We start from the raw sequence: 12,459 nt of genomic DNA on the forward strand, positions 1-12,459 counted from the left end.
GGTAAACAGTAATACTATTCAAAACTATTAGATTAGATTCCATCATAAGTACCACAGAAATAGCATGCAGTCACTTTATCTTAGTCCCTGTGGCGGACGCGTCTCACACTGACATCTAGAACCACAGTTTTGGTGGAGACCAAAATATTGATCTCTCATGATTTAGCCTCAGACTGGCCAACTTCCCTCTCGTTGGTGAATAAAGAAGATCTGCATTCAGTGTTCTACTTGCTGTTGGTGTTTAGTGGCGCCGACTTTTTTATAACCGGCGTGGGTCAAAATGCAGGAAGGACCAACAACAACCTGGAGAGCTTTGTCATATCTTTTGTTGTATCTTTGTCTTGCTTGGTTGGTGGCATTTGGCTTCCCTATAATCTAGCTGCTGTATAATTACCATTCTCTGAACTTTCAGGGGTTTCGTATGCTGCCTCTTGTAGCTAGTCCAGTAAACACTCACAGGGTGCACGTGATGACACACAAAGGCCTGCAGCACAATCTAAAAAGGTGGGTTTTAGTTTCCACAATGTTGATTTTTGCATTATCTGACAGCAGTATATCTTTCCAAAAATATATTTGCAGCCACAAGAAATGGACTGATTTCAGATTAAAATCATTCACACAATCCCCCTCCAGCCAGATGCAGGATGAACCCACACGATCGACCGAGAGGCAAATGACTGAGGCGGAGAAGCATCGCATCGCATCTTTGGTTTTAAAGACAGAATCACACAGCGCTGACAGCTGTACGCCAGCAGTATGCTGCTAATGGCCACTTACGGTGGTAGTTGCAGGCGTAATGATGGCACAAACAAAAACACAGCGTTTTATGGCGTTTTATGGCAGCCACAGTCATAGTCAGTCAATCACGGCGACAATTACTACATCTAGTCTTCAGCCAGGAGAGCGCAGCTCGATTCTCTTTCCTCCAGAGGGAAATATATCCAGAACATTACATGTTGGTTGGGCAGCCCAGAAATCGTTCCACACTCACACACCACAACACAGCCGGTTGCTCCTCGGCCAAATGGCAAACCCTTCAGGAATAATTGTTGGAATGCTTAACAGCATTCCAACAACCGACTTTCTGCTCCATAGAGACCAATGTTAAATTTAGCTTCAAAAACATCTTCCACAGAACACGGTACCCCATTTCTAGATCTTTCCCCCCCCCCCCCCACACACACACCATTCTGATTGTCGTCACATTCGACACCTCAGAGCATTTTCACACCTCGACTCTGAGGCAGTTTTCTGAGGTTTCAGTTCGGAGGATTTCTAGTGTGTGAAAACTAAAGATACAGCGTCTCAAACAACTGAGAAACAAAACAAAAAGTGGATACAGGCCCAAGTGTCACGGTCAAAGTAACCTCACTGGACTCATGGGGGAGACAGTGTTGCCCAAAATCCCCCAAATAAATTCCTGAGAACACACGGCAGCTCCTTCTCGTCCCCGTTTACACGGACCTGCTGCTATTTGCCGTCAGCGGAGGACCGATGGGATTCGTATGAGCGGTGTTCCTGGCTGAACATTTTATGGCTGGGAATGTGCTTAATTTTAAGAAGATTATTTGAGCTGAAAAGAAATCTCTTACCCTCCATTATTACCTTGTACAGTTTTGCCCCCTGGTGTATCGTGAGAAATACCGCTTTACAGAATAGCCAGCGGCTACAGAATATTTGTTTACGCTGGTTTCCCTCGACCTGAGGCGATCTGTAGTGTGTGCCCTACGGACGTTTTGTTGTTGTAGTTTGTTGACTGTACATCGTGCTGTACTCGGTCCTTCCGAACACAACCTGAAGGGAGAGGAGGCGGTAGAAAGAAGGAGGGATGCAAACAGAAATTGATTTCATCGGGGACTCTCCTCGCTGTTGCTCCGCTCGAGGTGACTGGACGCCAGAGTCGAGTGTGTGTGTGGGTGTTAAAGTGTGTGTGTGTGTGTTAAAATGTGTGTGTGTGTGTTAAAGTGTGTGTGTGTGGGTGTTAAAGTGTGTGTGTTAAAGTGTGTGTGTGGGTGTTAAAGTGTGTGTGCGTGTGTGTTAAAGTGTGTGTGTGTGTGTTAAAGTGTGTGTGTTAAAGTGTGTGTGTGGGTGTTAAAGTGTGTGTGTGTGTGTGTGTGTTAAAGTGTGTGTGTGTGTGTGTTAAAGTGTGTGTGTGGGTGTTAAAGTGTGTGTGTGTGTGTTAAAGTGTGGCCAACACTGTTGAGCATGGGGTCAACTTCTCCTCGTCTCGAACACATAATTCTGACGCCAAAAATACATTTAAAAAGTAAAATCCACAAATGTCCCCCGTGATGCACGAGGGTCGAGTGAACGAGTCAACGTGGTCTCGCGGTCGTACGGCGCAGCTGAGACTCTGGAGGACAGAAGACGAGGCCGTCCTACTGTACAGCTGGCCGGACCCTCGCACTCCGCAGCACGTCAAAACAGCTTTGCTTTTTTGTATTCCTGCCATTTTAAACAGAGCTTGACTAAGCCAGTTCCCCCTGAAGAATGACCATACCGCCGCCTCCCTCTCCTTTCATCTGCCCCCTTTGAAGTGCCGAGTTGTTGGGATAGACTTGAGCCCAGGAAGAGAGGGGCAAATTGGATGTTAATCCTTGTCCGAGTGCCAGAGATGTCAGCTGGAAAAAAAAGTCAGGTGCCGGTGCGATTTGTGCTATTCCTCTGGAGCTTTTGTCCTCCGCCATCACATTCTCCAAGCAGCAGATGCAGGTCCCTCCAATCGCAAACCGATTCAGGGAATTTTCCTTCCTAGTGGCTCATGAATGGGGATGTGAAAGGGCCAGGTGATCCCTATTATTTGTGGATCTGGTGTTGTAGCACGTCCACATTCAAGGCGGGAAACGGGTCCGATCGACGCTAACTCTTGCACAACTTAAAAGGAAGAGCGGGAAAAGGCTTTGTCTGCCTTCGGATTCCGGGGTTCACTATCAGTTTAACGCATGATCGAGGAAAAGCTCATCTTTCTTTGCTGTGCCGAGTCCGTTTAAGCTGAGAGCATGTGGTGGAATGCAATTAAGTAAATGTACTCAAGTACTGTATTTAAGTACACATTTGAGTATTTACTTTTCATGCTAAGTTATACTTCTACTCCCGTCTAATCCCCGAGCAGCCTTGAAAACAGAGATAAGTGGACTATTTTGGTTCTGCCCGACTGGTCTGGCTTACAACGGCACTGACTCACATTCTCATTGTGCCAACAGCAGATAAGCTGCTCGCTGCAGAGCTGAGTTAGTTCCCTATTATCACTAATTATTGTTAATGCAGTGATCTGCCATGTTGTCTGAAGTTGTGGACTTCAGTTGTTTCGTAATTAAACCAGCCAGTCAACCAGGCAGAGTGTATTTATATTGGACTTTTAGTTGATTAGTTTAATGATACCGAAGGACGTCCCATAAAGTCTCAGCTGGAGGTCATTCTGCACACAAACACATCTGGAGCAGCAGATGTGCTAAAGTGCCAAACTATCCATCCAGTCAAAAGTGCAGAAATACCCCAGTGGGCCTGGATTGATTGAGTTTTTAAGTGGTTTTCCCTCAATGTTATCTGTACTCATACAATAAGTAATTAAGTGCGTCTCCATCCAACAGTTTTTATGTGCAATATCAATTTTTAATCATGCTGTGTCAACGCACCCTTTTTTCTTTTGCAATGGCTCAATGCCTCTCAACATCTCTTCACCTGATGCAACACAGAAGTGGAAAGAAACTTGTCTTACGAACCGAACAATACGTTTGAATAACACTCGTGCATTTGGAAAATGCAGAAGCTTAAATTGTGGGAAATGTGTTTTCGGTGGACTGCGCTCACGTAACAGACAACGGGATGTGTGACCTTTTGAACCCGGAACAATAACAAAAAACAGCTGAGGCCCCGCGTGTGTTCAGGGAGGCTAAGCTAACTAGCTTAGCGGGGCTACAACAGCAGTTAGCTGTTCCCTACTGATTCAAACAGAGAAGCAAATGTATGAAATAAACCCGTGATGATGGGATGATTCGTCATTAACGCACAAGTCAGAATCAATGTAATTAACACAACGACAAGAACCAGTCACATAAAATGTCAAGCATGACAAATCAATCCAGCAACACTGCAGCGCGAGACATTCATATTATTCATAAAAACGAAACGATAGACAAATGAACAGTTACTGCAGATGTAAAAAAAACAAACGCAGTTTGTCACTTACCGAATGCTGTTCGCTTAAAGAGTTAGAGTTTAATCCCAGTACATCGTTTCCGTTCCAGTAAGAAGTCCTTTTACTGGCTGGCTAGTTAGCTAGCTAGCTTATAATTCAGGTTGGTTGCAGGAAATGAGCCGCACAAAGTTGTCACTCATCTGGCGATAGCGATGTGCTTTCCTACGCCGTGATGAGTGTGTGAATGAAACATTAAGTTGTTTTATTTTACTCATTTAGCGGCTGGTTAGTTAGCTAGATAGCTTGCTAGTTCCACTTTCATGCTACACTGGTAACAGAAGTTAACTCAAGCGCACATGGGAGAAGTTTGCCTCTGCCAGAACTCTTCTTAGATAAAGATCATGTTTTTGTTAAAATAACAAACACTTTGTGGCAGAAAGCCCTGAACGCAAACTTAACCAGAGAGCAAAATGCCAAACCTACTTAGATTTAAGACTTTTAAAGACACGTGTGATGCCCATTATCTGGGACAATAGCAAAAGGTTCATTGTATTTGTAGAATCCGTCAGGACATTCAGATATGTTTCAGTATTTGCAGACATCTTGTTTCTAAACTTCATTAAAAGGCAGCGGGAGTCTCACTGTTTTGTAACCAGCAAACCAGTCTTGTAACAAAATAATAAAATAAAATTTTATTTTATTTTACCTTTTATTTTAAAAGGTTTTGAGTGCTTTGCTGATAAGGTGATGTTTACAGTATATTCCATGTGCATTGCAAAAAACTGCTACACAATCACTGTGGATGGTAGAAAAGAAACGCTGAAACCTTTGTTTTGTGTGGAAAATCGGTGAGATTTTATTTGCCCTGGGCTATGAGATACAACCACAAAGACACTGTGCAAAGAAAGCAAAGATTAAGTCACACTTACGGAGAGTCGGCAAGCACATGTTACACCAACAAACTAAAAAGAAGATATATATCTGCATGTGCACAGTATATTGCCAAAAGAGTTCATGCTACAAATGAGATACAAACCAATAAAGTGAGGGCTCAAACTAAAACAGGAACACAAACACCTCAATCCAAATAAATCATAAATCAATACATTGTTTGAAATAAACCGGTGTACTCGAAATTTTTGAAATCCCACAACACTTTTCTTTGTAATATTTTCTGTTGTTGACCGTCTTTAACAGTCTGTAAAAAGACTTGTTCCTTTACAATCGGTTTGTTTCCGGACGCTTTAAACAGCTACGATAGATGTTGGTTTTATTCAACAACACAAGATGTTTCCCCAGTGACCAGTTTCTCATTTTAAAAAAACCCAAAGTATCGTTTCTGAGGGAGAAAATGATAACAACAAAGTCCAAAGCATCGGCTCTGATACACGACAACTTGAACACATTAGAGGAACGGATACATGAAACACATGGAGTCGGAGCTAAATGATGTGCCGCCTACATGAAGCAAGGTTACATTTCTCTTAATAAAAGCGGAATTTAAAAAAACAAAGCATCCAGCATTTATGGTCACCTCAAAGAATCATGTCATCGAGCAACAACTGTCATTTTGTTGTGCTGGCTGTAACATATATATAGTATATATATATATATATATATATATATATATATATATATATATATATATATATATATATATATATATATATATATATATATATATAGAGAGAGAGAGAGAGAGAGAGAGAGAGAGAGAGAGAGAGAGAGAGACTTAAGAAAACATTTACGCTCTAAAAGATCTCAGAATTTAATGTTCGCTAAGCCCCGCCCCTCGTAGTTACTTTTGCTACGCCTGTCAAGCTTCCTATTCTGGTAGTTTTTAATGAAAATGGTGGCAGGTTACTGTCCAAATTACATCATGGGTATTTTGTATGTCAGACTAAAGCAGGCTTCTCATCTCTAGCTTGCAAGCGTCAATTTAGCTGAAATCACTCCTGAAGCTGTAGCTGCAGCAGCTAGCTAATTGAGCTAACGTTAGCTTCATGAGGCGGCGGAAACATCCGTTTCCAGCCGACTCATTTTAAATCGAGAGCTTTAATGTTGACGTCGTCACCAGTGATGACGATCCATTTAGAAAACATGGAAATAATAGATTAATGACAGATATATGATGTTTAAATTACAATGAAAACGATTGAAACAGTTTATTCTGTTCTAATCTAACCCTGTTTGGCTGCTCAGTTTACAGACTAAACGATAAGTTTTCACATTCAACGTAACAAGAGAAAAGGTGTTGAGAATGAGGACCAATCAATGAGTTTGACAAATAACACAATATTCAGTATCTTGAGTTTGGCTGTTAGTCCCTTCTCTAAACCCAATAGAGCCGCTAACGTTGACCTGAACTCTGATATCATCAGAGCAGCTTCCACTGACTGGAGGGAACGTTTCAGTCCTGAACTGAGCTTTTTATTTATGTGTCCGATAATCCCCCCAAAAAATGATGTGACCCAGTGAGTTCAAGATGTGGTTTGGGGGTCAGGATTTACAGCAGTAAACTTGTCAGCCGGACGTGCTAATGACTGCAGCTTTAGCTTGATTACAGTAAGTAAGTGAAGCTCTTCTTGGCCTTGAAAGTAACTTTGATAAACTTCAGTATGTGTTGTTATTGATAACAATAATACAGTGTATTTGTGTGGGACTGTTTAAGCTGGACAAACAAACATTTGCTGTTAACATTAGAGCAGATAAACACGCTGTTCGCTTAATGTTTGCTCTTTTATTTTTGGTTTTGTAAAGACACCAAACTCTAGGCTACGATTGGACAATCGCTGGTTGGGGGGCGGGGTTTAGCAAACGATCAATTTCTCTAACATTTGGCACTGCAACAAAGTGAAACGGTGAATCCAAACATTTTAAACTTTATTGATTGCTTTTTATTCTTTTTGAGCACCAGTGGTTCTCCAAATTGTAGATATCAGTTTGTTTTTATTACACTTTTTTTCTTTAATTTTGATATTAATATTTCATGTTCTAAAAGTGCAAGCAAGTACAAATCAAGCAAAAGCGCGGATAACATGACCAAATAGTGATAACATGACCAAATAGTGATAACATGACCAAATCTTTTTTGCCTTCCATTACTTTTTTCATACACAATTTAAATCAGCTTTTAAAGCACAGAGTTAAAAAATATACTAAAAAAATTGTCTTAAAAACAGGAATATAAGCAGATTGGTATTGCTGTAGCTTACCGATTATTAGTAATACATTTCTAACCTGGGAGGAGATGGTGCGACAAAACACACTACAGATAAACGAAGAGGACAAATGAACAAAAATACGGAATATGGACCTGAACAAACGGTGATGGAAGATACTGTCCTTTCTGTTTATAAGTGCGATAAACGATGCCCTCTCGTCCTCAGTCATCGTCGCTCTTGTCAGACTGATCCTGCGGAAAGACAGAGATGAAAGGCATTAAGAGGTTCAACGGCCGACAAAGAGGAGACAGGAGGAAGCCGTGTGATTTAAGGTGTATTATCTGTCGAGAGGCGGCAGAATATCAAAATGTGTTTATCATGTTCTGTAACTGGAGTTATACTTCTGTGTGAGCGAGGATTCAGACTGAAAACAGCCCTGCATTAATCTGTCACCCGTCTACCACCGCATCATATTATATCCTACATTTTACAGCTTTTCTACTAATGTTTCTTAATGCAACACGTGGTAAGATAATTGTATCATAATGAGGACTACCGTAAGTGGTGGTAGCCATGGCTTCAATCATTACCGGTTTCATTGTGCTGGCAGCAAATTAGACGGATGTCGGTCGGTTTGAAGAGCAGAGTAATCACAAAGGAAGGTGCGTAGTACAGTTAAATAGAGTTATGACTGAGAGACGTCGTCACTGTAGAATATTTAATCACGTAGGACACAAAAGCTCTGTTCATTTCACTACATTGTAGATTCCCTGGATGGATTTTATTTCGTTCTGTGTTGCATGTCGTGCGTTCTTTTCCAATTCATGAAAAGGTGTTTTTGTAAAGATAAATGAATAGTGGGCAGAGGGGCCGAGAGACGAAACTACGCTCATCTGGTGCGATTATTATTATTATTCAATGACGTACATTCGTCCGAAAAACACGAAACTCTATCAAATGAAAAGAAGATTAGGACTATGATATAAAACAGCAGATGGAGCCGTTTTCCACCACGAAATACAGATTTATTTATAAATATGGTAAGAAATGTCAACATTAACATTATTGATGTGTTTAAAAAATGAGATGTGGACTGAAAGGAAGAAACATACGTGGATCTCAACTCGCATGCTTCAAACCTAAACTTCATCACTCACTGCTGTGGAACTGATGTTTGTTTCTCTCCACGAACTACCTGAATGATCAACATCTGCTCTTGTAAAGAGCGTCTTTGGTAGAAAGCCCAACTCCTGTGTTTCACAGCAGCTGTGTTTCTTTAAATTACTTTAACGTCAGATTTTTCTTCTGCAGCTCCCGGCGTCCCCGGTGTGAGACAGCAGCTGATTCGACAGCTTGAAGGAAATCAGCATGCTTTGGATGAAACATTGTTCAGCAGCCCTCAGCGTGCTGTTTCTATTCCTCATGTTTCTCAATCAGGGATTTCACAGCTGCGGTGGCCAAAATCATCAAACTTACTTGATGCTTGTAATCTTATTTGAATGTTTTTCTCTCATTTGCACATTCACAACGCTGCTGAGTAAAAGTTCCCCGAGGTGGTTGTTTGCTGTACTAAGACGACCTACGTTGTCGTCCAGGTCTTCGTCGCTGTCGTCGTCGCTGACCACCGGCTTGGCCTTCCCTCGGCTTTGCCTCTTCTTGCCTTTGTCGTGGCTGCGCGCCTCCTTACTCAGCTTGATCTTCACCCGCACGGCCTTGGCTGAATGAATGGAGCAGAAGAAGAAGAAGAAGGCAGCATTTAAAGTCTATATAAAGTGTATTTATATAGAACGGCGATATATATACGAAGGACATACGCACATACAGACAGACAAACAAAGACTCCGGGTTCATGGTGTTGAATTTAAATGAGTGCATGCGTGTGTATTCATATTCACTTCCTGGAAGCGGTGTGTCCTACCCTCAGCCTCCGATTCATCCTCGTCGTCCTCGTCCTCGTCGCTGTCGTCTTCGCTCTCTTCATCCTTGGCAATCTTCTGCCTGGCACTTTTGAACACGGACTGAAGGACGATGGAGTCCTCGTATATCTGTGGGGGAGAAAAAGAGAAAGAAATCAGAGACGGGAAAACAGAATCAGCTCCTCGAAACAGCGTGAACGATATGTTTTACTGGGAATATGGACAAAGACGGACGTGGACTGGTTTAATAAAAGAGACGAGATTACACATTAATGGATGTAGTCAACAACTGACGGTCAAAGGAAATAAAGAAAGTTCAACTGGATCTCAACAATATTTATTGTCAGATTTCAAATTGAACTGGATGAATTATAAATAATCGAATCTAATAAAGACACGGTTTTCTCTTGATTCAACTAAAGTGAGGCATGGATTTAAGAAGACATTACACGACTGAAAGACGGACAGCAGCCGACGGCCATCCGGGACTCATTGAACCGCAGCGCCACTTGAAAACCAGTCGGCTTCTGGTTCTCCGTTACACAGACACGCGGTGTAGCACGCGGTGTAGCAGGCGGCGTAGCAGGCGGCGTAGCAGGCGGCGTAGCAGGCGGCGTAGCACGCGGCGTAGCAGGCGGCGTAGCACGCGGCACAAAGAGAAAAATCAATCGGAGAAACTCCCATTCCAGCCGGGGGAAGCTGACCTGTGACCCCTCCAGGTTGAAGGTCTGAGCGTTGTGACAGAGCAGCATCACGTCCCTCTCCAGGTCTCCGACTCCTCTGTACTTATGGTTCCTCACGCGATCCTGATGACAAGAAGAAGAGGAAACACTCCGGCTTGATTCAAACTCGTCTCTCTCGGCTCTGTGAGCTCTCAACTGTTGTGACATTCTTACATTTAAAAGACTGTTCTGTATTTATGATGTGAATTGTCATGAAGTTAATTTGGGATGCAAATACTCACTATTACTTATCGGTTATTCATTTAAAATGTATATTTCTCAAAGTTGACATGAATATTTCTTGTTTGGTTACTAGTTCAAAAATAAAAAACGTTTGTCTCAGTTTCACGGAAAACAAAGAAGAGCAGCAGCGATGTTCAGCTGCTGCTCTTTGCCTCCACTGCTCATCGTATTAACAGCTGGGTGAAGGTGAACACACCTTGATCTTCTTGAAGTCCACAGGTTTTCTGATCAGCTCGTAATATTCTGGGAGCTCCTTCCTGGACGGCAACTGGACGAAGACCTCGCTTAGTTGTCTTGCTGACCTGAGAACACAAAAAATCATTTCACATCATTAATGAACCTCGTTCACAAGCAGATCTCGACCCAAGAAGTTTCCCTTTAACCCTCCAGAGAATTCTGTGTCCAGTTTACGTGAATATTAACAATTTACATATTCACATTGAAGGCTTATACACCGTCTCCTGCTGTCTGGACAGTCGACAGTCGCCCACTCGGGCAGATGAAGGTAGTCTGGAAATGTTGGAAGTTATTCTAGAAAAACACGTTTCTGGGATTGATCATAACTTTGTGAAGGAGTAACGTCGCACTGTGACGCGGTGCAGTCGACATGAAAGTGCTGCGCGGGTTAGCTGATGAAATCCAGCAGAAATGACTTGTTAGATTGTGATTTAAATTATGAAACTCGATTTGTTGCAACGTTATCTGAGGAAATCCATCATTTAATGGAGATTCATGGAAGTGTTTCAAAGGCTTTTGGCTTTTACTTTCATGTTTTTATTCCAAGTGTCTGACAACAGCACAACAAAGAGCCGTCTGTTAAAACTACACTTGAATTTTATAGTTTATTTTCTTTTTTTAACATTTACGGAATTTTACAGGTTGTCCTCATCAGATTTCTCAGCAAAAGTGCTTTAAAAAAAAGTATATTTCAGTGCTGTATGCAGGATTACGTGTGAGGTGCAACTAGGCTTCGTCTCCAAACACCTTCCTCCGGCCTGCAGCGGTTGTGCCTCCTCATCTTCACTGGCCATGTTAAAGCACAGCAGCACTATTTTCAGTCCTCCATCAGTGTCTACACAGGATGCGTGTTGAGCCACAGTACTGCGGCGCTCTCGCACACGCGTCGGACACCGTCGCAGCCTGATGCACAGTCAGCGTAATTAGTCAGCGAGGACGTCGATCTGACACCTAACAGGACGTGGAGGGTGCAGATATTTGTCTCAAGCATCAGATGTTTCCGCCGCTGGTTTAGACGGCCGGACTGATTGAGATATCGTAAGTGCCTACCCGTCTCTGTAGTTGATGACTGTATCGATGATGCTGTTCATTTGCTTGGTGAGTTTGGAGGGGTTGGGCGAGTGTTTCTCAGCCGGTGGACGGCCACGTTTCTTCTTGGCCTTGGAGGAGCTTCCGTCCTCTCTGCTGGAAGAGTCCTTGTCCTGGCGTCTCTTGCGTTTGCGCTTTTTCAGCCGGATCTCCTCCTCCATCTCTTCCAGGTTTCCATCCTCAACGGCCTGGAGACGACAAAGAGCGAAGACAGAGTTAATGCTGAGTCACTTCAAGCTTTTGTAGATGTGCTTCATAGCATTTTATTCATGCTCTTCTTTTAAAATAGAGCCTCTCTGAACTACAGCGAAAGCGTCTCAAAGTTGTTTGTTCTGAGCCACAGTCAATTAAATGGATCTGCCTGAGAAGTGTCTGTGGGGGAGAGCGTCACTGTGTATTTGGTGTGAGTGACTGTGAGCCGTTAGCTTCAGGCTAAACTCAACCTTTGCATTCAATCCAGTTACGGTTGAGGAAACGTCCCATTGTTAAAAACGACAGTGGTCAGCGGTTCACCGATTTATTGAACCTCTTAAAAGAAATGTAAAACTATGTATTTGTGACTTCTTTTTGTAAACATTCACCTCTTCTGTAGGAACAAATGGGATTCAGGCTGAGAGTCACAGACACGGTCGGTTGGATAAAAACATTAAATGTCACAGATCGAGATGACATAAGACGCTCAGTCTTTACCCGCAGCCACTGTTTTTCAGTCAGCGCGTCACTGTAGTCGACGTCTCGGCGACAGCGCGATCCTCGGCCGAACATCTTCTCCGACTCCTCTTCGTACGTGAGCCGCTCGATCTCGGCTTCGTCTCTGATGATCCAAGAAGGCAACTCGTCGTCCTCCATGAGACGAGGCTTACGCTTTGGGTTCCTGGCTTCCTCGCGGCGGCGGTCCATGTCCATGCGCTGCAGAAGAGGAAAGGACACATTCGGTCAAAACAGCAGAT

General features: G+C 42.9%; 1 protein-coding gene across 3 annotated transcripts in view; it reads right to left on the reverse strand.

Annotated features, from left to right (window-relative positions):
* Positions 1 to 5,830: 5,830 nt before the first annotated feature.
* smarca2 (SWI/SNF related BAF chromatin remodeling complex subunit ATPase 2) overlaps positions 5,831 to 12,459 on the reverse strand; it is a 31,099-nt gene continuing 24,470 nt past the window's right edge. For all 3 annotated transcript variants that reach the window (XM_079270498.1, XM_079270497.1, XM_079270496.1), the window contains 7 exons: positions 12,200 to 12,418; positions 11,471 to 11,697; positions 10,380 to 10,485; positions 9,923 to 10,024; positions 9,221 to 9,347; positions 8,886 to 9,019; positions 5,831 to 7,553 (listed from right to left, as the gene is read on the reverse strand). In XM_079270498.1, coding sequence (XP_079126624.1) covers positions 7,524 to 7,553; positions 8,886 to 9,019; positions 9,221 to 9,347; positions 9,923 to 10,024; positions 10,380 to 10,485; positions 11,471 to 11,697; positions 12,200 to 12,418 — 945 coding nt within the window. In that variant the 3' untranslated portion in view covers positions 5,831 to 7,523. The remainder of the gene's footprint in view (positions 7,554 to 8,885; positions 9,020 to 9,220; positions 9,348 to 9,922; positions 10,025 to 10,379; positions 10,486 to 11,470; positions 11,698 to 12,199; positions 12,419 to 12,459) is intronic.

Source organism: Melanostigma gelatinosum (assembly GCF_949748355.1).
Source record: "Melanostigma gelatinosum genome assembly, chromosome: 6".
NCBI classification, from domain to species: Eukaryota; Metazoa; Chordata; class Actinopteri; order Perciformes; family Zoarcidae; genus Melanostigma; species Melanostigma gelatinosum.